Here is a 26,905-nt window from a genome sequence, read left to right as displayed (position 1 = left end):
TGAGCCCTCTCGTCCTGACATCAGCCCATCATTTCTTTTCTCGTCCTTCACAGCTGCTAAGGTTTTACTTTATGCTGGTGACACCCAAATCTAGACATCCCCGTGTCTCTCCCTAAATCCAGGGTGAGCCGTCCATCTTTTTGTTGGAGACCTCTATCATGTCCTGTGGGCACTGCCATCCGTGGGGCCAGGTGCACTCATCATATGCAAAATGGAACCCCCATGTTCTCATGGGGGGCTTCTTCTGTCACATGGGGGGTTCTTCCCGCCGCTCTTCTGTACTCCGTGTCCAAATTGATGGCCGCCCCATCCACCCAACCAGGAGACAGTCTCACAGTCGTTTTTAACCCTCTCCCTCTTTATCCTGTGCTTCTTATTAATTAGTAAATCCTCCTTTTTTTAAAAAAATAGGATAATTGCCTACAGTGCTGTGTTGGTTTCTGCCATACAACAACAACATAAATCCTCCTCGCTTTTGTCACTTCAGTATTTCCTGAGTCTCTTCTCTTCCCTTCATCCCTGGGGCCACCTACCTCTGCAGACTCTTGTTTATTGTCACTTGTCACTTCACGGTCCAACACTTTGGAACCAAATGAAGTTTCTTCAGCTCAGCAGACGGTTTCTTGCTCCGTGCCTTTGTTCATGCTGTTCCCCTATGTGGAATGCCCTGCTCCCTTCATTTGGTTACTTCTTCTTTAAGACTGAGGTTAGGCATTATCTCATTCACTGTTTACCCCGCAAAAAATGAACTGAACCCCTGTTTGGAGACACTATGTCAGGTTCACATCTGGGCAATCACAGAAGTTCGGGTTTCTCCTGGGCTGGGGTGTTCATGTTCCATATGTCTGGGCAACAGGAGGGAACACTCGAAGAGAGGGGTTGTCCACCTCCTTCTGGAAGCTTTCCCTGACTCCTCGTCTCAGGCTGAAGTAAGCGCTTCTCTGCGATGCTTGCGTCATGCTCTGTATTATGCCGCCATGGCAGCAAACCCATGGATTGAAGTTTTTTCTCCCTGTCTGACTTCCCTAAGAATGGACGCCTCCTATCCGTCTTTGCAGTGTCTATTCCTAGTCGTGGGAGAAACTCAGTATGTATTTTCTGAACAAGAAAACTGAGGGAAGAGCGACAAGGAAAGGTAAAGATGTGGGGTCAAAACCTCAGGTCATTTTTACCTCTACTCCTTCAGTGACACCATTATCAGATGAACTAACTTGATTTATTAATGCTGCAAGGGTTAATCTTTTTCTCCTTTGCATGAAGGTTAAGATAAGTCAGACCATGGTCAAGTAAGCTGAGTTCTGAATGGAATTAAATTCCTGTGTTCTTGAAAATCTTACCTAGAGGAACGTCTACAGTTTCCAGTGGCATGCTTTTGAGATCCCTTTTAAAATAGAAATCGTTCACAGTATAAGTGTGTTTTTGTGCTCAGAGAGGAGATGGTGGGGTGGGAGGGAAAAGGAGAAAGGGAGAGAGAGGAAACCCACATGGTCTGTGGGGTACGCAGGCTGACATTCTGAACAATAGAGAATAGGGTCTTAACAGAAACGTACTTTGCCGGGTCGGCTCTTTAAAGCCACGTCAATCAATCCTGAACAAACAGGAAGCTTAGAAGCCTGCTCAGGATCAGTCATGTGGAGCACTACATTAAGTGGAACAAGCAAGAGGAACCCAGGTGGTGTTGAATTAACCCTCTTAGGTGACTGCGGGCACAATCACAGTAAATTATGAAATACCTCCGGGCCATGTGGTTCCAACAGACAAAACAACATTTACCTTATAGTTTCTGCAGGAAGGGTTGAAGGCATTAGTTCCACAGACGAACAAAGTATCGTCATTTTTCTTCAGCAGAACTTTAATAAAGTTGTGACATTCATCCTGAAAAACAGTTCAAACTTTTGGGTGTCCACTTTAGGGCAGAAACCCATTCAACCGTGGGCCATGATGTGCTGAGAGCAAGGTGAAAATGCAGGGGGCTGGGGAGTTCTCCTGTGAACAGTCCCGGCTCCTCCTTGTGTTTTTACCCCCAAGATGCTGCTGCTGACAGTAACAACCGCTTTTCAACAGTAAATAAGAACAGGAGGTGTGTGTTTGTGCCACCAAAGGAAGGCAAGCCAGGACATAGCAGCATCCCATCATATTAATTTTAATGCCAGAGGCTCCAGAGTCCCCTGATACACAAGGTTCCCAGCTGAAGTGTGTTTTTATGTTGTTCTGTGATGGAAGACACAGACCGCTTATGTCTGCGGCAGCCTTTCTGGGCTCTCCTGCAGACTCTGAGGGCTGTGGACCATGAGAGAAGTCCCAACAAGTGTGCTCATTAGAGTCAGCACAAGCCAGTTTGGGGTCCAAAGTCCCTGGGGCCCCCTAAATAGTTCATGATGCAGCCCTAGCAGCTGTCACACTGTTTCATCACATTAAAAGCAAACTGTTTTTTGCAAATTAAAGCCTTCAATAAGTTGATGGAAGAAGCAATTACTGGGGGAAAAGGGACTAGCATGAGCCATTCCACATCACGGTCTGCGGCTGGAGATAACAGTCAAGAACTTAACCCAAAGTGGCAGCTGCAGAAGAAATGAAAATTGCCTACCTTATGTTTTCCCTTCATTCTGCATGTGTCTACATCAGCCTGTCTAGATTTCCATGTCAGTTTCTGCAGGGATCAAGAAAGAAATCAATTAGAGCCCAGAGGTTGTTGCATTTGATTTTTGAAGTAAGAGTTCCCTGGAGGAGACTAGACGCTGAACATATATTTATTGAAAGCTTTCCACACCCTTTCTCCGAGATTAACGCACCATAACAACAAAAGATTAGAAATGGAAATGTTCATTTAATTTTGAACCCCTAGCTATTCATTAGACTGCAAAATGATCTGCTTCTCTTTGAGAAAAAGATGAAGGAGAAAGGAAAGAAGAATAAACAACAGTGTGGAAATTTCACATAAAATATCCACACTAACTTGCTAAATTATGCTCATTTTGATAAAATACATGTCCTTGCCCTTGCCTTTCACTTGATAAATCAGTTTCCATAAAGCAGGCCTTTTCCTTAAAATATGGAAGTCATTTTCTTAAATATAAAGGGGACATTCACTTTAGGTGGACAAAGATTTAATTCAGGTTACACTCCTTCACATAAATTCATGTGCTGAAGGGATCATCTACTTCTGGGGCAGACTTTATTAACTAAAATACCTCCATGTGGAGTTATAAGGAAGCATGGGTTATATTTTATATCTGTCTGAAATGGATAATGATCAAATTCCTGAACCACAACAGTCAAGTCAAACTTAATATTGCAAGATATGGAAACATAACAGTGAAACACTTGTGGGACAAAAGTTTGTGTATGAAAACTGATCTTTTCCTGGACAAACATCCAATATTTTATCCAAAGAATTTAGAAATTACCTAAAATTCCAATGTGTTTATGTGCATGTAACTGATGAATAAAATATAAAGTACATAACCATTTCATATTAAGCCCTAACTCATCACCGAATTAGAGTTTCATAAAATGTTCCCAATTATTCTAAGCCATGTCATCTCAATCAATGCATTTAAAATACATACTCTCTCCAAGAACCATCCTAAGATCCTTCATTTCAGAAAGAACATTTTAAAACTACTTACTTTGCTACAATAAATTTCTTCTGTGTGTGAGGTGTCTATATCAACAGTATAAATATGGTCCCTATAAACAAAGAAGAATTAAGACAATGTTAAACACAAGAGTCAAGGCAGTGCATTTTCTCCTGAATGAGTCCATGTCTCATTCAAGGCAGATAAATCCACATCCATGTTATTAAAAACAAGATCTGAGGGCAAGAATAAGGGGAGGGTTCAGCTTCTAAGATATGCTTCAGGATCACATTCAGCACCTTCAGAGAAATCATGGCATCTTGCCACCTTTTATGAAAACTTTCCAGTAGCCTCTCACATCCCGTAACAATAACATCTGTATGTACGTCCGTAATTTAGGTGGGAGATGTCTGCAAGTTAAATAGGCTTCCAAATTAGCATACAGATGGGTTCGCGTGCCCTTTCACTTGGTATTCAATGTGCTGGAGTTGTTCATCAAGAGACCTAACAAAAAACTAATGTCTATCTCCATCACTTTTTCGAAAACATATTTTCAGCTTTAGCTTTGATGATTTGATTGACAAGACAGAAGACAATAAAGGTAAAATTATTTCCAGAAGCCACTCTTTTTCACACAGGGATGGTCAATTAAGGTTCAGATGTACTTGAGCTAAAGTTTACATTTCTTGCTTCTGTTCACCTTCCTGTTTTGCTGAGAACTTGGTTGTCTTTATGATTTGCTGCCAATCTCCCCTTGGAAGGGGAGAAACAGAATGAGCAGCTCAGGTGTGGGGCTATATTTAAACATCCCCTTCTGTGTGAGCTGAGTACAAGGGCGTTTTTGTCTGGAATTCAGAAGAAAGAAAAGAAAAGCGCTACATTCAACTGAGGAGATGGGGGGCTAGTGAGGGAAAGCAAAACAGCTCGTTTTCCCTTGAAATAACATTGACTTTTTCTAAAATGCAGGAAGTCCTGGGGCTGGAAAATTACCCACAGCTTTAGAGCAGGACCTCAAGGCTCCCATGCAGACTTTCAGGGCCCCTCATTACTTAAAAGAAAGGGAAAGGGGAGAAGGGAAGAAAGAAAAAAGAAAGGAATTATCTGCTGTCAGGATTCACTTCCATTTTTACCCCCAGTTCTTTGGAAATCTGTTTGCTACTACTTTTAGGGAAAGAACAACAGAGAAAAACAGAAATAAAAACAGGCTTTCTCCTATGAAAATAAAAGGAGGGGGTAAGGCAGTTGGCCTATAAAATTCCCTTGCCCTTGTGAGTGTGTGTGAGTGTGTGTGTGTGTGTGTAAGAGTGGTGAGGGAGAGAGAGAGGAGCCTGTTTTGTAAATTGCTGAATTGGAAAGTTCTTCAGACTCCAGTAGGGTGCCAGAACCACTCTGCCCTTTAATTCCGAGGCAGTTTTATGGCATTCCTTTATTGCTTGTTTGACTTTATTGGCGGTGCTATGGGTCAGGTTCATTATTGGAGTGGAATTGCCTATTACTTTGGTATCAGCTTTGAGATAACTTGAGATTTTTTCTGGCCCCGCCTCTCCTCAAAACTTTAAGTAGGAGCTGAACGTATGAACTGTGAATTAACATCTGATTAATATGCACTGGCAATTCCTCAGAAAGCTCTTGATTGCCACCCCCACCCACCCCTTTGGCATGGCCTGTTTATGTTAATTAGCAGTTCAGAGATTAAGCAACAAAAAAAGAATTTACAAAATGGATAATAATAAAGCAGAACTGAAAAGGGGCGTTGCTCATCAAGCTTCCCTCAGTCCCTGGGTTCTGGCTGGGGACATGGCTTCTGATAGCTGACACCCATTGTCTAGAAGAACTGGGGAGCCTTTTAAAAATAAAAATTCTATGAATGAAATCTCTTTTGGACAGTGGCAATATTTTTCAGTCTCCAAGAGATCACATTGCCCAGCACACAGAACAATGCTTTATGCTAAACCACAGATCAAGGGTCAGGGGTTTTTCACCAGCACCGTGTGTGCATCCCAGGTTCATTCGCTGCTCTTACTGAATTCAGTTACTTAAACACAAACTGACTTAATCCTAGGACTTCCTCTTCTCTCCAGTGAGCATCATTGAACTATGTTGGCATGACTTGAGTCTGAGGAAGGATTTCACTTTAAATCATGTTAGTGGCTGCCTAGGAACGTGGATCTCTTGGGGCTCTGTTGGAAAATGTGAAATTAAAGAGAGAGGAGAGACCCTAAATATGCAAACCACAGAAATCATTTAGGAATTTTTCCAGGGGTGTGTATTCCATGGAAGTGACTGCACAAAGTGAAAACCAACATGTCAGTACTAGGCTGTTACAGATTTGACCTTTAACCAAGGGCAAGATTTGACCTTTAACCAAAGATGAGTCTGTTTTATAGAGTTACAAAAGTGAATATGTTTCTCCTTTTTTTCCTTCTTTCCTTTCTCCTTTTCTTGGGGTCAGGAGTTAACGATGAAACAGTCTTGGTTTTAACAAGGTGTAATATTGGTCACTTTGAAGTCTGCACAGCACCTTATTCCTAACTCTGGTGCCCCCTGGACTGTTTCACACCCAAGTTAAAGTCATCAGGTAGTCGGTTATGTTTCTTTTCCCCATAAAGACTGGGTTGCAAAGTGAACAATTCATAGAAGATTCTTGAGTCAGCCTATTTCTCACAGATACAATGTTTTATCATTTGTTTTGACCAGCCTTTAGCTAACTGGGTACAAACGTAATCTTCCACCCCTGTTACATTTAGGAAACTGAAAATGGTATTTAAGAGGGAGCTAATACTCTCCAGAGAGGTGGCTACTGGGGACTCATTGGAGTGTTTTTAATGAATACCCACAGTGGCTACTGTTCTCGGAGAACAGCTATTAGAAGGTTATCACCAGGACAGGTAGGCCTTCTATGGCTCAGCAGACTGCAGAGCACAGAGAGTATTGACCCAGACTCTAGAGCAAGACTGTTCCAGTTCAAGTCCTGCCCGTGTCGTTCTGACCCAGTCATTCCACCGTTGTGCACCTTGGTTTCCTCCCGGAAGACATGGGGATGATAATAGCTCTAACTCAAAGGGCTTTTTTTTCCCCCCAGGATTGAATGAATTAACATTTATAAAAAACTTACAACTATATTTGCAATTTATATAGCACATACAACAAGTATGTACTAAGTGTTTATGAAGTAGAATTTTTAGAAAGTGCTTTGGCATTGCTCCCTGTGACCAAAATGTAGGGTACTCATAGGATATTTTAATCTAGCCAGTGTTTTTTTTTTTTTTAACTTTACATTGTATAGCTTGTATTTTCAGAACATCTAAGTGCTTTGAAGGAATCCAGGACTGTTGTTCTTTACTTGTGCTCACAGCCAGACAGGTACTACAAACATAATCTCTATTTCTCCTTCCCAGTGTAAAACGACTCATCAGTCTAGACCCAGGTTATACCACAGTGGACCCCACAAGATACTGCTCCTTGTTGCTGTTTATTTAGAAATATTTTGAATAAGCCACAACCCCTGTCCCCAGTGGGGGAGCATGTATTTTTAGAATCCCAAGGGACACCATTAAGATAATCTACTCTAGTCTCTTATTTAACAAAGGACACTGAACAGCCAGAGAATTTATGGTCCAGGTGAGTTAAGAGTAGAGTTGAAACAACACCTAAATCCATATGATCCCTGTCTGGGTAGTATTCTTGCCAGGCCATTCATCCTTAAGGCATGGTCTGTTTGAATAACATTTCCCCAGTGGATGAGTATTTTCTGAACTAGATCCATATCAAAAACTTCTACTGGGTGGCTGCTGCCATTCTGCTAAAGTAGTAATATATACTATATATTATCTGCAAAAATACAGGTTTAACATACACCCACCCACACACCCATTCAACTTAATTTGATACATTAAATTAATGTATTCAACTTAATTTAGCAAGTATCAAGGAGAGAACACTTTACCCTATGCTTGAGTAAATATCTGTGTATACTGTAAGTGTGTATATACATATATATGTATATACACAATGTTCAAGATAAACAGTGGATTATTTGAGTTTAAACTCCAAAATATGCAATTATTTCTATCCAAATCCACATCATCAAGTTAAAAGGACACAGAAAATCTTGAAAGAATGGTTGTTTGACAAATGAAAGTAGCCTTTAAATAAAGTAACGCTCTCTTTGGGAATGTCAGGATCTTTACTGTGAGGCAGAGTGTGGACATTTAGGTATTAGGACCGCTGGATGCTCCAAAGGCAAACATGGGGAAAGGGGGCTCACCTGGCAGCAATGTACAGGGTTCTGTTCATGATCACAATCATTTGGATGTCCAGCCTGTGCCTCTGCGTGGTGTTCCGTCCTGGCTTGTGGCCCACAAACACCGGATACTGTTTTGTATCTGTGAAAAGAGGACATGGGGCAAGAGAGGGAAGAGGGAATCAAGCCAAGAATTGACAGGACCGGGGCGGGGGCGGGGGGGGGGGGGTGGCCACAGAACAAAACCATATTGAAGTTCAACCATGCCACCATTTTCCACCCATGTCTGTTATTTTAGGAAATGTTGTGATAGAAAAGTGGTCTTTAAGGATAATCGAGTTACAGTTTCATTTCCTGATGCTAATAAGCCTGGGCTTAGATTTCTGAGTGTCACTCTTTCTGACTTGTCCCTCTTTCTTGGGGGGGTGGTTAAACTTGCCAGTGAACCCTTTGCATGAAGGTGCTCTTTTCTTCCCCAGTTTTCTTTTCATCTTCTTTAGAGTGCTAAGCCCGAGGGGCAGTCTGCCAAAGATCTTGTCTCCGGACAAAACTATTTCAAAGCAGCCTTCCCATCAATCACCACAAAGGCAATGTGGTCTGGAGGCAAGAGCCCTCGTCCAGGGGCCAGAAGGAAAATGCAGTCTCCACAGGCGTCCAGCTGGAATAATCCACTATTGAAGGCAGCTCCACTAGGTCGGCTGGCATTCTAGGAACTGTGGGAAGTTCACTCTTGAGTTAAGCAATTGGCTAATCTCACAGAAATGGGGGCTTTGACAGGACAGGGTCAAACTGAGTGTAGCCAGTCGGGTGATCTGGAATTTTCCCTGACCTAGAGAGTCAGCGAGCCTATTTCCCTTTTTCTGCAGTTCTCCTCAGTGGAGAATAGGCAATTTGTAATAATACCTGACCTTTGGAAATACCTACAGCTCAAAAATCTCTCTGCCTTTGAACCTATGATCTCCAGAGCACTGGCAGTCCTTCAGAGAAACTAAGGGGGGAAAAAGAGATGAGTCACATTTAAAAGGCAGTTGTTTTGGGGGGGGGGTGAGAGGAATATAAATAATGACTCAAAATCCATTCATAGATTAATGCTCTGACCCATACACCTTAAATCCCTGTAGCCTCTGAGTCTGACTCACTCTTATTGGAGAGCATCAGTATATCTTACAGCCACGCTTGGTATGGGATTATCTTGTACTTTCCCTTCCACTGCTCTGAAATTTTATCCACCCATTCAGCAAGGAAGTTGCTAAAACAATTAATTCCTGTCTCTGTCCTGTCAAAGATTTGAGTGTCCACTGAAGTAGGTTTTCAGTAGCATATTTGGGGTCTCTTTCTTATTTATTTATTCATTTTTTTCCTGGGGTCTTTTCTGCACAGGGGCACCGAAGATAGAATACTTATCTCAAATGGAGATAAATGCTTATTAATAATAGGTTTAGTACTTTGAGTTAGGTGGAGGAAGGAAATGGCAAGCCACTCCAGTGTTCTTGCCTGGAGAATCCCCATGGACAGAGGAGCCTGGTGGGCTACAGCCCATGGGGTCACAAAAGAGGTGGACACGACTGAGGCGACTTGGCATGCACGCACGCCACTTCAAGAATGATGATTTCAAACTACACAGTTTGGTCCTTAGTCATGCCCTAACTTTTGTTCTTAATTAGAGGTGTAAAGCCCTGCCACCTCACCTTCATGTAAAATTACTTCTTTTTACAACCTAGACTGTCCAGCAGAAAGCTGGGTGGACAGCGTTAGTATCCTAATATTACTGTTAAATACCTTTTTAATGGTTCATTCAATGTTTGAGGATAACTACTGTGATGATAGATATTTGGGTAAAATGCTTTCCCCTTTACTGTGATAAAATATTTTGGAGAAAAGGAAAAAAAGTAGTTAATTGTCTATTTCATTCCACACGCAGGTGGAATTATCCTCTTTTGAGGAGTCAACTGACCTTTTCATCATAGTGCCTTCTACCTTTGATATTGAAGCAGAGATCAAAAGAAAGTTATGAACAGTTAAAATAGGTCCACTGGGAATTCAGCAGCACTCTAAGTCTTGCAATGATATACTTCTAAGTCTAAACAAAAGTTGATTTTTGTCCCAGTCTTCTTTTCTGTTGTAACAATGCCTCTGGATTAGTTACCTTATGAAAATGTGCAATCCTGGCAACACCCAGAAGACTGTGATGTTCTCCCAAAACTGGTTTCTAGGTGTGATCACAGCCTCCTTGTAGTGACTGAGACTTCACTGGAGGTACTGAGGGATGTTTCAAATCCTCACACAAGTGTGTCCCCACGAGCTCGTTTATTGGATTCATAGAACAGTCATCCCACCAGTTTGACTAGAATTGAATTATCCACCTTCCCAGGTGGCGCTGCCAGGGTGGGGAAGATTCCCTGGAGGAGGGCATGGCAACCCACTCTAGTATTCTTGCCTGGAGAATCCCCATGGACAGAGGAGCCTGGAGGGCTACAGTCCATGGGGTCACAAAGAGTTGGACATGACTGAAGCGACTTAGCATGCCCACATGCATGCCATCCACACAAGTTTAAGTGACTACCAAGTCTCTTCTATGAACTGTTTAATGTGTGTGTTTTGCCAGCTGATGTAGGCACAAGTGCCCGCAGAAGGAGAGAGTGAGAGAGAGGTCGATACTTACAGTTGCCATGCGAAATACTGATTGGCTCAGAATCTTCTGGGAAAGCAGCCCCAGCACAATGTAGCAGTGTGAAATATAGCAGCAAGGCTTCTGACCTCATAGTAGTTCAGCGGGGAGACTTTCCTTCTCTACTTCACCCTGCCAAAGAGCAAAGAAGGGATTTTTATTCTTTTCTTTTTTTTCGCAAGTCAGTTTTATTCCATTCCATAAAATCAAATGGCCTTGAAGATAAATTTTAGAGAAAGGGGCCTCTGTGTTCTATCTTTCCTATTGTGGATACACCCGTGATGCTATTTTGCAGAAGGAACCTGTCTTATCACCCATTGCACCCTCCTCCCTCATGCATAGGAGCCCTTTTGCAAAATTTCTCCCAAACCAGTGACTCAAGAGTCTTGGTTCTTTTGCCCTGAGCCATCACGAGGCCATTATGTGTGACTATTTCACAATCACGAAATGATGTTCTGAAAAAATGTGGATAATTGAGAATGCTTTTTTCCCCCCTTTTAAGGTAAATACTTTTTTTTTTTTCCTTCTCAGCAGGTTTAGAGCAGCATGCCATCTCCAGACATGTTTTATGTGGCCAGCCCAGGATCTTTCAGAATTTTGAAATAGTTCCCCAATACTGAAAAATTAGAAGGTTTCTACCCTTCTTTAGAAAAATCAGAATATCTGACATACTGACCTAAATGACAGTTCCCTTCAAGCATTATGCTCTCAGCCACAAACACCACCGTTCCACCTGGCCCTCAACAGCTGTACAGGCTCTGCTGAATGATTTCCCATTACCCCCTTGACCCCTTAGTTGAGATTTTCACTCCTGGTTATGTAATTCTACAGTAATTCTATAGTGACCTTAGACATAAATAAAATCACATAATCTATGTTTAAAAAGAAAGAAATGGATCCTTTCAGACTCTGCGGAGAATGTTACAGGCAGCATCTGAAACCACATCCTGAATAGTATTGTTGACTTTGAAAAAACCCTATCTTTGTATATTTTAGTGTCAGATGTGGTGAAATGGTAGTGAATAAAAATGCCAGATATACTGTTCTACCCATCTGCATTTTCTTAAAGATGCTCTTTATGTGTAGGAAAAAAATCTCCTACATCATTACAAGTAGAAACATTCCCATGTGGGGCTGCTGGATACAGTGAAAGGAAAGTCGTAAGACAGAACATATTGCATAATTCTCAGGCATATTTCAAATAACTGTTGATCAGGGAAATTAATGTAAAATGGGGATATCTTTTTATCTTTGTAAAGTCTTTGAAGTAGCCTGCCAAAGATTGTCTTTTTTGAACAAAGCTATTTCATGGTAGTCCATCAATCATTTAAGATTTGGGTGTAATAAAGTCAAACTTAGCAACTTACATGTCTTTGAAAGTTAATTTGGCAAACAAACTGCTAACTGACGCTTTTTGGAACACACTTAATATTAGATACCTGTGTGTCTCTTCTTCATGCCAAAAAAAGCATTAACAAGCCCCAAGTGTTGCATTGCAACTGATAATTTCACAGACACAGCTGGGTCTTAATCATTTGTTCAGTCGAAAAGTGCACATTAATTAATTTGCCTTACCTTGAAAATCAAAGAGGGAGAGAGGTTGAGAGAAAAGCCTAAGCCATTCCATATCTCCATTTCTGATGTGTAGGTTAAAAGTAAACTTTAAATAATTACTTGTTCACAGGGCAGTCCATTACCCAGAGATGCAAATGTGTATTTACAGACAGGTGAAAAGCAGTGCTCTAGCCATTCATTCATTTGCCAGTTCTTCCTATTCTGGAGAATCTAAACCCAAAGGGAAGCTCTGAGATGCCCTGACTTAGCTTGTCAGGGCTTGTGTTCAGTATAACATTAAGGAAGAGAAGTCAATCACAGGAGTAAGTAAAACATAAAGCAGACCCCAATCAGAAAGTATCTGGATAAGACGAAGTGGCAACCTTTTACTAAGGGCTCAAGAGCAATATCATAGTATTATACAGAAGCCTTCACCTCTGAGAGTTTGCAGCATGCTGCAGAAGAATAATGGAGACTCAATGACAGATTCTCATTCCTTTAGAAATCTTTGAGAATATCTGTATCCGTTTAAAGATTAACTTTTCTTGACATGACAAAGGAGTCTGTATCCTCCCACAATTACATCCATCTTTGTATAGATGACCTCCAGCTAATAATATATCTCCTAATTTTAACTTTTTCCATCTTAATGATTGTATGGATTGATGCAACACTCCCAGACCCAGATGCTGGCAGGAAGAGCAACGCATGAAGAGGAAATCTCTTATGCAATCCAATGGCTTTTTTTTTCAATCCTTATACCTTGCCCCAGTCATGGTTGAGATGGGTTATTTAAAATATCTCCAGGTTTATAGGAGGGCTCTATGCCAGGAAAAGTATCTGTTTTATGTGTCTTCGTCTCATCATGTCATCAGGTTTTTAACGTGTACATCATATGGGTGAAAGTGTTCTGGCAGTCCCGGTTAATCTTGGCTAGTCCACGTGAATGCTTTATAATTTTCTTCAGCTGAGGTTTTGATGTATCATTCCCTTCGTACACAACTTTGGGCTCTAACCCTTGTAAATAAGTAGACAATATATTTTCCTGCTGAAATGATGACTTTGTGGAGAGATCCCAATACAATCACATTGTCATTTTCTATCCTGCTGAACATGGGCTGAGTTTCCCTGCTAAGAACACAGCACACAGACTTGTACCAGCCCAGGAGAATAAAAACAAATTAGAACTTTTCACTGCTTTTCAACATCTTGAGCTAGCTGAGCTGCTGCTGTGGGGTTGTTTAAGTGATCTGGAAACTCTGTAAAGTGTAGCATGGGGCTTCCCAGGTGGCACAGTGGTAGAGAATCCACATGTCAAGCAGGAGACACGGGTTTGATCCCTGAGTCAGGAAGATCCCCTGGAGAAGGAAATGGCAACCCACTACAGTATTTCTTCCTGGGAAATCCCATGGCCAGAGGAGCCTGGTGGGCTACAGCTCATGGGGTTGCAAAGAGTTGGACACAACTGAGCAACTAAACAACAACAACATATAGCATATTTATAGGCATCTGTAGACTCTTGTCAATTTCCCTGTCTGTGACTGTGCTTGTATAGGCTGAAAATGACTTGGACTTAACCAGCTACCCAGAAAATTAGATCCTGGGAAGACTATCAATATGAGGATTCTAAACAAAAACATTTACTTCAAAAATAAGCTTATTAGGCCTGAATTTTCCATCTACATCGTCTCAGCCTTCCATTATTCTTAGCCCGAAGAGAAATGACCCGTGTAAAATATACCATCCCTAAAACATGATATTCCAACACTTTTCTAACCCACAAAAGTCACTGGAAAACCTTAAGAACAGGCAGACGAAGTTATGGGTAAAAAAGACATTCCTAAGACAATGGTGGGAATGTTTCCACTGGGGGAGGGCTGGCCCCTCTCCTGTGGACAGCAGCCACACAGCTCCGGAGTGCTGGCCCGGTGCACTGTTGGCCCACAAATCTAGTTCTCTGATTTTTTCTTTTCCTTAAGAAGCCAGAAATCTAGAGTTGTATGTTAAATCTCCTATTTTTTTTTTTCTAAATGTTGGCAACTAATTTAGTGTTTTTCTCTCTGTAAGTCAGTTTGTCCAAGTCCTACTGGTTTGTGAGCCCAAGGAGAATTTTCTGGGGCAGGATTTGGGGAGTAGTGGGTAGAGGATTGGAACTAGTACTGGGCAAAGTGTGAGCAATTCTCTGGCCGGGTGGGCTTATCATGGCTTCTCAGTCATGTGGTGCTTGTAAAATTAATCTGATTAATAAGAAGGAAGATGTGACCACTTGTGACCGCATTCTTTGACTTCATAACCATTTCTGGTTCTTGTGACATCCCCTTCGCTTCATGCTTTTACTGACACAATGACTTCTGTACAACAAGGGTCGGGGCGGGGGGGTAAATGGAAACCCCAGTTATTGTCGATACATGCAAGTCAATGGGCATTGCTGTTTTTAAAGACCCAAGTGGGCTGTTCCACGTACTATCTATGTGTTCAGCTGTAGCATCACTGTACTTCGACTGGGCTACATGGATACAGCTTGCATCTGATTTGTTACAACCATTCTTCCAGAATGTTGGTACCCAGTGAACATTTGAATAGTAAGTGGTAATATGAGAAAATAATTTATCTGGAAACTTGCAAATGCAAAATGCTCTTGATGATAACTCTTAAGTGTACCCTAGAAATAAAGAGGAAATGATGGTAGTAGCCCTTTTTTTCCTGTGAGGAAAAGCATTTGCTAACGTGTCTTTTAAAAAGCACATTTTCTACTAACATCATAGGAAGTTTAAAAGGTAATCATTAATTTACGCCATCATTAATAGACAGAAGGTGTGACGCTGGGTAAGTCTCATAGCCGCACTGACGCCTATCTATGTCACCCCAACAATGAGGGGATATAAAATATAATGGCCTACCAAAACTGCTCTGAGCTCTAAGACTAGAACAATTACAATTCTAGGTGATTCTGCAAGTACGTGATGGTGATTCGGGAGGACAGTACATGGAGTGACCCTGAGCTGGGATGCTGCAAGGCCACAGACACCTTCTGGAGGTGTGGGGCTGGGATGGGAGGTGCAGGAGTCCAGGCAGAGTGGGCACTGGGGCTCCAGACAGCGGGAGATGCAGCTGGGCTCTGGGGGGGCGATTGTGTTAGCCCCCCTCTGAGATGGAACAGAACAAACTCCATGCACCTAGCAGGTGCTCTTTCCAAAGAGAATAGGGCTGGGTTTTTTCTGTATCCTTTCCTGAAAGTGAAAGTCCCTCAGTCATGTCCGACTCTTTGTGACCCAATGGACTATACAGTCCATGGAATTCTCCAGGCCAGAATACTGGAGTGGGTAGCCTTTCCCTTCTTCAGGGGATCTCCCCGACCCAGGAATTGTACTGGGGTCTCCTGCATTGCAGACGGATTCTTTACCAGCTGAGTTACCAGGGAAGCCAGTATCCTTTCCTGGTTGCCCCTAAATTGCACATGGTTTGGAAACTCAAGGGGCCATATTGTGTCACTGGTTCTGTATGTGGCAAACAGGAGGAAGGGAACAGGCTGTCTTCAGCTTTGCTCACAGCACAGTAACTGTGGAAGGTTCCTCAAGCTGGGGCAAAGAACTGTGATGCTGCCTACTGTCAGCATCAGGGCAAAGTTCAAGGCCCAGAGCTAGTTCTGACCTGGTTGAGAAGATCACGGTTGTTACTGTTGAGTCCCATTTGGAGTTTAGTCAGGTTTTACTCTAAGGATGACATTTTCATTTTTATTGCCCAGCTTTCTGACCTCTTCATCTTTGTCTTTACAACATGACTATCTTGAAAAAATCTGAAGTGAAGCTGGCGTAAAAGCTTTTCCTTGAGATGAAATGATGGCTAATCATAGAGGGAGGCAGTGGGAGGAGAGGGCAGGAACACAGGACTTGAATGCCTTTGCCCCACTCATGAGTTGGGACCTCTGGAGAGATGCTGAAGATCTCTGAGCTTTGGATTTCTCATCATGAAAGTGGCTAAAATCGCTTCTCAAGATTGTGAGATAATGCACATAAAAAAAAATAGTAGCCCTCCACAAACATCTGCTCATTCTTCAGGTGAGGTACTAAAAATTGCCTTTGAACAGCTTTTCTTGGGATTCTTTGAATTCCCAGATTAACTGGAGTTTTATGTCTTCAGTGGGAGAAGCAGTTCTCTCCTCCTTCTCCTTTCCTCCATCCCTTCCATCCTCCTTCCAGCCCCTAAGCTTCCTCTCTGGAGGGAGAGTCTGTCTCACATGTCTCACACAGCTCACGTTGTGTGATTTTAAAAATGTGAATCACAGCACTCTCACAAGTGCAAAGGAAAACGTTGGCGTGGACACTGGTGAAAGGGTGGGGTGGGAGTGAAAGTTTATTGAGGACCTTCTATGTGTGACACACATGTATGTTATTTTACTTAAATATCACAGCAATCCAGAGAGACAGGCCATATCCTCTCCACTGTTCAGACAAGGAAACTGAGGCTCACAAAGGATAAGTAACATGTCTGGTCAATATTTACAGCACGTCAGTAAAAGGGGAAAGCCAGAAAACCAAGCCAGGGTTCGTGCATAGTTGCTCAGTCATGTCCGACTTTTTGTGACCCCATGGACTGTAGCCTGTCAGGCTCCTCTGTCTGTGGGACTTTCCAGGCAAGAATACTGGAGTGGGGTGCCATTTCCTCCTCCAGGGGATCTTCCCCACCCAGGGATCAAACCTGTGTCTCTTTCATCTTCTGCATTGGCAGGCAAATTCTTCACCATTAGCACCACCTGGGTTGAGCCAGTGCTATGTGATGCCAAAGTGGATGTTCCTCCTAGCATGTCAAAGAAAGGGGAACAGAAGGAAGGTTGGAAAGAGAGAGAGGCTGGCATAAATGGAAACTTCACTTAATGATCATAGTTGGATATAGGTTGATACATCTGTGCTTAGGTGGACAGAGTGGCTGAAAGTCCCTCATGGCTTCAGTAATAAAAAAAAAAAAAATCTATAAAAGGAGTGCACAGTTGCTTGCAAACATATAGGCATGCAAAGGCTCATTCTACTTTATAGCCCGGTGATTGCAGGCTGAAGGTGGTAGAAAGATTCAAATGCTTCTCAACCACAGTTTTAGGAGGTATAGATGAGCTTGTGACACCTCTGTGTTAAGTAGAACCACTTGCCTGCTGGCAGCCCCCTCAAGAGTGATGCTTTAAAATAAATACATCATGGAGAACATTGTCTGTGATGAAGGGTGAAAACAAAGCTGCCTATTTCAGGAGCTGAGAGGATAAATAGATTTGGACATCCTTCAAGTCCAAGTAGGGAACCTCTGCTCAGAGAAGAGGTGGGGAGCGGATGTCAGTGCAGAAAACCCAGTTTGCTGAATGCTGGAGATTGCAGGGTATTCCCGTACCAGGAGGACAGTTCGAGAATCAAGGAGTGTTTAAACAGCAGGTGTCCTTCCTTGGCCTGGGCCTTCCTGCTCCAAGGGCTGCAGCATGATAGGGATGGCCACAGAAGAACCCTTCCCACACAGAGGTAGGAACAACTGGGACCTGCTGGTCTGGTTGAAATGTTTGCTGTACGCAGTCTTCACAGGTCATGTTGGCCACCTGCTGGGTGATGTTGTGTGAAGATGCAAGTTTTATGCACATGAGAAAAACAGCGCTAGCCTTCAAGTAAAGCATCTGATCTTTTTCTCCTCCTCTTCTCAGCCATTAACAGAGACATAAAAGCTCCCATGTCAGGGGAAAGGGAAGTGGCACAGACCGAACTTCAACACATTTTGGAGAAGGATGATGGCATTCAGTGGAGTACAGTAATAAATATCGACTGTGTTTAATAGGTGTCCTATTTTAGATCTGAAATCACTGTCACAAAGGAGCAGGAAAACAGCTGTGAATTCAGAAGTCCTTTTAGAAAAAAATTTTTTTTTTTTTTAAGAAAAATAAAGGTTGGTTGTAAACCTATGATACTTTGGGGGAGAGAAGGCAAGTCTGGTCTTTCAGGTGATAAAGTCTTTGTTATGATCATTTTCTTCCTTTCTACCAAGGCTCTCCCCACCCCATCAATGCTTGAGATGATGCATTTAATGCACTTTTCTTGGCTGTTTCAGATACAGTCTTGTGACTCATTAGGGCTCCATAGTTACAGGCATGATCTTGGCAATCTATGCAGAAAAGACTGTGGCAAACTCCTTGATCTCAGAAAGCTGCCACCATCCCAGCCATGTTCACCCACGTCACACCCTAGCTTCCTGCCGTCTCTGTGCTTTTCGACATTTGTAATATTGCTGCCCTCAAACATCTGCTCCAGAGATAGGAACAGATACCTGCTTTGTTTTGCTGTTGAGGAAACTGAGGCCCTGAGAAGTGAGGTCATTTTGGCAAATGTAGTGCAGCTGAGAAGTGGCAACGCTGAGCAGCCATTGAGGACTCCGGACGCCAACCCCAAGCTCTGTCCCTATGTTACGTGGCTTTCGGAGAGGAAGCCAAGGCTCATTCATTTGTCCTTGGCTTTCTGCCTGATGTTCATTACTTCCATCACTTGCCCTCCCTCTTACTGGTTCCCTGCTTTCTGCCAGGAGCCAGGCTCTGTGCTGGATGCTGAGACAGCCAGAGATGGAAAAAACTAGATCTCTTCGTCCCGCTCAGGACCTTGCTATCCTAGCAGGTGGGCCTGACAGTTCTAGATCATTGTCCAAAAATAGAACACCTAGACAATCATTTTTCCAAAAGAAATTAAAATTCTGTTGGGGAGAATACTATCTGGAGGGTGCAGGTGTTGCAGAGGAACGTGGGCGGGATGCTCAGCGAGACCTCTCTTTGGAGAAAGCCTTGGCAGGTTGCAAGACTGTTCACTGTGGATGGTGGGGGTTAGAGGAGAGGCAGGTTGGAGGACATTTCCAGTTGAAGGGCGCGTCTGGAGAGCAAGGCATTGAAACGGGCGATTCGATGCCGATCAGACTTTCAGATGCTTTCAAATGGGGCCATTTCACTCTCTGCTTAAGGAATTTCAAATATTTGTCTGAAATAATGAATGGATTTTTTTTTTAACTTCACCCAAAGTTCAGTTTAAAGAAAGTAGCTCAAAGCGTAGCTCAGAAGATGGTATATGATTATTTTTCCTTCTAAGAATATGACAGAAGAAGAAAAAGTGGTGTTGGGGGAAATTCTGCGGGAACAGCTGAGCATATTGGCATTTATTCTTTCAAGGTGCTGAGTATGTGAGTTATTGTCATATTACTCTCCCTGGTTTTCTACACATTTGTGATTTCATTAAAAATGAAAGAGGGCAAAACTAACATGTTTAAATTGAAGGCAATTTTGGCCAGCCCTTAGAAAGATATTTGCAGAGTAACTTTAAAGGGAACAAACGAAGGATATTACTGACTGGAGTTTTCCATGAACATTTGTCAAAACCCTGAGCTGATTTAAATCAAAACAGAGCAATGGCTGCCCTTTGTCAAGATAATTCTCCCTTGTAATTACTCCTGTGTTTGCTCTCAGTATAATTTACAGAAAACAGAATCTCCCAGCCATACCTCTGAGGCTCAGGTGGCTGACTGATTGTGCTCATTCCTGATCTTGGAGTGGAAGTCCACCGCAGACATGGCTCGGAGAGAATTAAGAACAACTTGCAAGTTTCTCCTTTTGAGCTCTGAGTAACAGTCCCAAATAACAATATCACCAAGCACAAAAGACCGAAACTGACAGAATCCTATAAATTCTTACTGCTTTTTTGGTAAGAAGTTTAAGATCAGGGAGTAAAAATGATTTCCTTAAACTAAACTTTTGAAATAGATTCTCTGGTGTTTACTGCATGCCATCTTTCATCATATTTATTATCTGTTTCAATGAGCTCTGATGCTCTCCCAGTATCCTTGAAGCCAAAAGTAGAGTTTATATCTGACTACAAGCTTCTGATTTTAGACCTACTATAATTTCAGGATCTGTTCCATCACATACCATGATATTGCTGACCGGTACTTATCAGCAGTAGAAATCTCCATACACAGCGGACTATCTGTTTGTCTCTCTGTGTGTAGACACATCCAGAACAGAAATGAGATGGAAGCATTGGCTCTTGAATGTCCATAATTTTCTTATATTCTTTAGGAAATTCATTTCATTTATGAAAAGGAAAAAAAAAATAGTCCACTTTATGTCCCATTAAACTAGAGGGAAATTGCAAAGCCATACATTTAAACCTATTTCAGTTTATTATGGTATCTGGTAGATATCACTGCACTTTTCTGAAATAAATATCTTTACTGGCTTTGTTCATGTTCTTTACACATATGAAAGTGACTCATTAGTCCAGCTTGGTTTACTTAGGGCAGGATCAGTTTGGATTGGGGTCGAAAGAGCACTATTTACTACTTACCCACTCCCTAAAGTGTTCATTTGTTTTTAATGTGAAATCCTACCTTCAAAATGAAGAACTGTTTCTAAACATCCTGAAAATAGGCTTCCTTAAGGCCACTGAGAGTCAGTTCCAGGAAATTATGAGTTTGTCTAAATGCCTCTACCACTTAGTGACTTGATTCCTTATATAGGTGACCTAAAGGTCACTGCACAGACCCATCTGCAATTCCATCCACTGAGATGGAGGCGGTCAGCATCCAGCTGAAGTATTTTGGTGGTGGGATATAGAAAGACAAGCAAATTAGTGTTTGGAATACAGGTATACAATCCTCTATTTGCAATTACAAAACAGTAACAATGCCCCCCCCAAATCAAGAGTTTTTTTTTCCTATTCATTTGGTGACAAAACTTGACCTCCAGTGGCATGACACACTCTCTCTCTTAGGATGAATATTTATACATTTCACTGCAAAAACACTAATAAGCTGATTACTAGATATTGCCTGCACTGGGAGATATGTCCCAAGTTACCTTTCGGAAATCGGAAAAATTTTAAATTTTCTGACGCACATCTGTTTCAAAGGTTTTGATAAAGAGACTATAGAACTATATTCCTCTGTCTCTGCAGAGATTTAAAAACAGGGAAAAAAAGAAAAAAAGGGAAAAGGAGATCTTTTAGAGCAGAATCTGCCTGCCAATGCAGTAGATGAGGATTCGATCGCTGGGTCAGGAAGATCCCCTGGAGAAGGAAATGTAATCCCAGTCCAGTATTCTTGCCTGAAGAATCCCATGGACAGAGAAGCCTGGCGGGCTACAGTCCATGGGGTCACAAAGGGTCAGACACGACTGAGCAACTGAGCATGCGCGTACCCACGCATGGAGCTCTCTAATTATCCCTAGGTGTATTGTGAGATTCTCATAGAATTTAAAAAATGTAATCTGATTTCATTTTTTGAAAAAACTGTATATCTTGTTATACTTCGCTTGCAAGAATAATTCAGAGATTAGGAACTGCTGACGGGGTCATCTAGTCTCAATTTCCTCTGTTCTGTGCTCATCACGACAGGCTTCCAGGCTCCCAGCCATACCAGGGACTGGGCAGGCTGGCACAGCTGAGTGATGCTCACAGAGCAGGGCTGATCCTGGTAGAGACGGGCTCCAAGGCTCTCGTGAGTGAGTGGTGACATCCAGCAGTGGCAGAAGGTGACAGGCTCACCTGGCACGGTGCCCCTCCCCTGGCGAGGACGTTCCTCCCCTTGAACAGCCAACCACAGGCAGTGCTGTATTCCTTCCTCTCTAAGTGAAACACTCAGTCGTGTCCGACTCTTTGGGACCCCATGGACTGTATAGTCCATGGAATTCTCCAGGCCAGAATACCGGAGTGGGTAGCCTTTCCCTTCTCCAGGGGATCTTCCCAACCCAGGGATTGAACCCAGGTCTCCCTCACTGCAGGCAGATTCTTTGCCAGCTGAGCCACCAGGGAAGCCCAAGAATACTGGAGTGGGTAGCCTATCCCTTCTCCAGCAGATCTTCCGGACCAGGAATTGAACCGGGGTCTCTTGCATTGCAGGCAGATTCTTTACCAACTGAGCTATGAGGGAAGCCCAAATGGAAAGACCTCAAAGGCTTTTTTTTGTTCATTTGGTGGTGGTTTCTCCAAAGGATTGCCTGCAGCCTGTAATTTTTCTCTTCCCCGTGGAATGACGCTGGTAATGGCTTTCCCCAGTCCCTGTAATCAGTGGGAACTGTGGGCTGGCAGAGCCTGCCCTCTGCTTTGTTAAATGTGCATGCATGCTAAGTCACTCAGTCATGTCTGACTCTTTTGCAGCCCTATGGACTGTAGCCCACCAGGCTCCTCTGTCCATGGGATTCTCCAGGCAAGAATACTGGAGTGGGTTGCCATGCCCTCCTCCAGGGGATTGTCCCAATCCAGGGGATTGAACCTGCGTTACCTGCGATTCTCTTTTCATGGAGAATACTACTAGGTTGCAGGATTAATGAATACAATGAAGATGTTGAATTTCAAAAATATTTTGGGAGGACAACACTTATCTTGGGCATTGGGCGGGTGGCAGAGGAAGAAGTCATACTCTCTCACCCTCCTGTCTGAGGGGCTCCTCTACACACTGTTCCCTCCTTTCTTTCTCATGGATGGGATGCTGGGCATTGGGTGCAATGGTAATCAGTTCTAACTCTGGGATAAAATGGAGGCAGATGGTTAATAGCAGGTAACCTGGACACCAGGTTAATCACTGCAGTCCAAATTATCTGGGGGCAGAAAACAGCACATGGCCATCAGCAATTAGCCTCCGAGTCTAAAAATAAATAAATAAGCCACAATTCCCGTAATTAATAGCCCAGCAGACAAATCGGTATAATTACCATCTCTGTGAGTGAGACCAGAATCAGGAGGAGAAGTGAAATTATTCAATAAGCTTGAGGGTGACAGGCAGAAACCAAATTAAAGTGCTGAGGGTTAGACAAAAGGGATGTGATAAATCAGAGAGAAAGCGAATGTGTGACCTGGGCTGAGCCCAGCAGGCGTGCCAGGGAGGCTGGTCACCCAGGAACCCTGCACGTGCGGGCTCACCTTTCAGGGGAGGAAGTGGAGGAGGCAAAGGAAATACACAGATGGTTCTGAAAGCTCCTCATTGCCTGGTTACTGGAAAGCGCAGAGGTGCCTCTGGGTCACCCAGGCCTTCCCTGGTGAGGATTCTAAGGTCTGAGCAGTGAGATGGAAAAAAACACAGCCATGGAACTCAAGGAGAGGGCATAATGCATGAACTTCTTGAAAGGGAGGGAGAGTCCACTGGTTCACTTTGAATAACTCAAGTGAAGACTAAGGCAGAATGATTTCCTACCCTAATAGCAATAGTCTTCCTGCTCAGTTAACACAATTGTCATCTCTCCGAAGAGCAGAAACAGAAAAGTCATTCTGAAGTGTTAGGCGAGAACGGGCAGTGTGCTCCTCGTGTTAATCGATTTAATAATCGGTCCCTTCCAGCAGCACTGAGACAGGAGAGGCCGAATCTCCTCCGGAATCCTCAGTGAGGAGGGAGCAAGGTGCTCCAGAGCAGGAGGGCAAGATGATCCCTGTTCCCCAGGCATTGCTGCCTCATCTGGAAGTGAGGGACATTCGGAAACCTCTCTACTCACACGGAGGGTGTATTTGAAGGTTGAGGGTCATGATTCGTCATTTTCCTATGTTTTGCAAGTTATTTTACTTCAAAGGAGCATAGCTTTTGCACATCATGGATTATTTCTTTAATGTTTTGGGGGTTACCAGTAAGAACATGAAGCATGAGTAAAATATCATACAAGTGGGTAGGCACTGAAGGTAAAATAAGAAACTGCCTTTGTTGGTTCCACCTTGACTCACTCACTTACCCTGTCATTCACTCAGGAGTCTGATACCAGCAACCAAGGCACTGTGCAGGGGTGGCGGGGGGGGGGGGAGACCCAGGTCATAGGTCAGTTGTGGGTTCTGCCCTCGAGGAGCCCCACGACTACTACAGAAGATAGTCCATGAGCAGCTGTAGCAAAGTAGAAAGCATGGAAAAGTAAAAGGAAATGATGAGAGTTCACAGCACTGAGAGGTAACATCCAGGTTCCCTGGTGGCCTGGTGGTCAAGAATCTACCTGCCAATGCAGGAGACGAGGGTTCAATCCCTGAGTCGGGAAGACCCCCTGAAGAAGGAAATAGCAACTCCAGTATTCTTGCCTGGGAAGTGCCATGGACAGAGGAGCCTAGCAGGCTATAGTCTACGGGGTTTCAAAAGAGTTGGACATGACTTGGTGTCTAAACAACAATAACGACGTTGATTCTACAGCCAAAACACCTGTCGAATCTGTCCTCTTTTCTATGTACAACCTATGATCATCTAACCCACCGTCAGCTCCTGCCTGGAGTAGCTTCCTAATTAACCTCCCTGCCTCCACTTGGTTCTCCATCCTTTCACTCTCCATATAGCAACAGATGGTCTTTTAAAAACATGGATCAGATCATGTCCTCCTCTGCATGAAACTCTAGTAGTTCCTTATTGCATTTACAACAGAGCTGAAACCCTCTATCCTGGGTGCAAAAGGTGTCACCCATCTCCCAGACCCAGTCTTGTTCCACCCCACCATGGCCCACTTTGCTCCAACCTCTCAGTCTGGATTTCCTCAAATGCACAGCTCTCACTCCTGCCTCTAGATTTGCCGCTTCTTGCTCCTAGAATAATCTTCCCCTATGCCAGTCTTTACGCAGCTGGCTCACTTCTGTCCTTCAGAACTCAGTTAAAATGTCATATCCTTCAACAAGCTTTCCCTGACCCTGAAAACAGCCCAGTGCCTTTGTTCTAAATCTCTGTAATGGATTTGTCCCTCACTGATGTTCCTACATTTATATTCTTATTTGTTTCTGTCTGTCCCTTCCCTCCGTTAGAATATAAGCTGTGTATGGGCAAGTTTGTTTTTTGTTAATCACGGTATCTCCACATCTGGGAACAGTGAATTCCCAACAGTCATTCATTGAATAAGGAATAAATGTTAATCCAAGGAAGAGCATCAGAATAGTTTCTGACAGATCAGTTAAAAACAAAAGAGGAGATGCAAGGGGCAAGGAGAGGTATTTTCAGATATCTGAAGAAAAACCTGGAAGACAGTTACGAGGGTAGAACTAAGATCAGTGGACAGAAATTATGAGAAGATAACTTCTGCTGAAAATAAGGAGGAACCTACTAGGAGTCCTAGTAACACAAACATGGACTGGCTCCCCTAAGGGGCCAGAAGGCCAGAAGAATGCTGGGATGGGGGGAACACTGTGCATGGAGCCAGACATCGGATGTGGGGCTAGACTAGACAACATCGAAGGTCCCGGTAGAGAGGCTGACTGCTGATGATTCCTGGATCCTCTGACAAGTCCTTCCTCCCACATACTGAGGAAGCACTGCTTACAGCAGGAAACCACAGGTGGTCCAGCACAATCCTCCTGTTGACTCAAGCTCTTAAGATGAAATAACGTGCCTGCAATCAAAGGATCAAAGAGGATGTTGTTGGGCTTTGACCAGGCTTCATTCATTCAGGATCCCAGTTTGAGCAGCTTGTAGAGGCTACGGGTTAGTAGCCAAAAAGTATGTGCAAGGAGATAGATGGTCACAACCTAATGACCAGAAGCCTTCTGGGCTGGGAATATTCCGTGTGCATACTGCCCAGCTTCTTCCATCTCTGTAAGGCTCATGGAAGATCCTGACGTGTGGGATACAGTTAAGCTCTGGTGTGTGGCCTTCCTAGGGATGCATGTCATCCTCTGGCTTGTTACTAAGGCTCAATTGCCAATGACACACAGAGCCCAAGAGATGATTTAACTCCACTCTTGTCTCAAATCCCTTACCAGTGACTCATAACTTTCTCCTGACAACACAGCAGCTGGGCCAGCCAGCTGGAGGGAAGACGTACAGATGTTGCTGGCTGGAGTCAGAGGGGGCTGGGGATCTCCCATCTTCAGTCAGCCCAGAGTGCTCCTGTGGGGTACAGAGTTGGGGGCGTGTTTCCCCCTCTGCAGACGAGAGGTGGATGGGGATGTCAGCTCTGTCATGGACCATCTCCCATCCTTCAACACGTATGTGTCTTTGAGCACAAAACTCTGCAGCTCCTCTTCTTCTTCAACTTGGAAAAGTTTTATTTCTTTGGGGAATATTAGATCCTTAAGCCAGTCCATCTGAAGAAGGTCTGAGACACAATACTCTGGCCATGAATGAACCACCCACTCAGATGTCTGGTCTTAAAACAGATCTCCAATCAAGGAACGTGTGAAAGGATGAGAAGATAAACGAGGGGGTAGAGGTGGGGGACAAGGAAGGGTTGATCTTGGTTTCTGAGAAAAGAGTTTAGTACAAAGACATTAAATTAGATTAGCTGATTATACACCAGAAAACTAGGAAATATATATGTGTGAAATCCTCATTAGAAATGGCTTGCTTAGGCAATGTTTTGTATGCTGAAAGCACTTGTTAAATATTTGTTGATATTGATCCCAAGTGGCTTTGACTATTTTTATATATCAGCGCATTGCGTTCTGTAGCGTTTGTAAAAGGGGCAAAATTTTAAGTGAAAACTGAAACACAAGTCAGACTGACTAATTTTTTAAAACTGTGGTGAATATTTCAGCTTGGTTACATACGCAACTATAGTGGTTGTCTCTGAAGGGGGGAAGGACTGGGGGTCAGATGTGGGGAAAAACTCACTTTTTATGCTGTGTCGTTTTATGTTTTTTTTTTAAATTTTTTCCCTTATGTATGTGTTTCATTTTTGGGACAAAACAAAACTAGTTATTTTTTTAATCTGTGTCTCCAAAGGCAAACCTGGAACACAGGCCTGCTGCTACCTGCCAATTCCCACAGTTTTTCCCAGGATCCCGTCCCCTCACAGCATGTTCAGCCAGTGGTAATGTTCTGGAATACAGGAGGAGGGTGAGGTACGCTTACAGGCACTGGAGGGTCAGCAGTTGTAACTCCATCTGTGACACAGATGAATATAGACAGCGGCTGGTA

The 26,905-nt window shown here is 43.3% G+C and overlaps 1 protein-coding gene across 13 annotated transcripts in view; it reads right to left on the bottom strand.

Annotated features, from left to right (window-relative positions):
* Nucleotides 1-26,905, bottom strand: part of SEMA6A (semaphorin 6A) — a 129,480-nt gene that overhangs the window by 53,542 nt on the left and 49,033 nt on the right. For 5 of the 13 annotated variants that reach the window (XM_061150943.1, XM_061150952.1, XM_061150950.1 and 2 more), the window contains exons 1-6: nt 19,974-19,993; nt 10,484-10,621; nt 7,846-7,963; nt 3,630-3,690; nt 2,588-2,650; nt 1,774-1,875 (exon numbers count right to left, since the gene is read on the bottom strand). In XM_061150943.1, coding sequence (XP_061006926.1) covers nt 1,774-1,875; nt 2,588-2,650; nt 3,630-3,690; nt 7,846-7,963; nt 10,484-10,583 — 444 coding nt within the window. In that variant the 5' untranslated portion in view covers nt 10,584-10,621; nt 19,974-19,993. Of the gene's footprint in view, nt 1-1,773; nt 1,876-2,587; nt 2,651-3,629; nt 3,691-7,845; nt 7,964-10,483; nt 10,622-19,973; nt 20,063-26,905 lie in introns of those variants that run through there. The other 8 variants (XM_061150948.1, XM_061150944.1, XM_061150946.1 and 5 more) reach the window with 3 other exon arrangements.

Source organism: Dama dama, chromosome 9 (assembly GCF_033118175.1).
Source record: "Dama dama isolate Ldn47 chromosome 9, ASM3311817v1, whole genome shotgun sequence".
NCBI lineage: Eukaryota > Metazoa > Chordata > Mammalia > Artiodactyla > Cervidae > Dama > Dama dama.
This window is presented reverse-complemented; position numbering and strand designations above follow the sequence as displayed.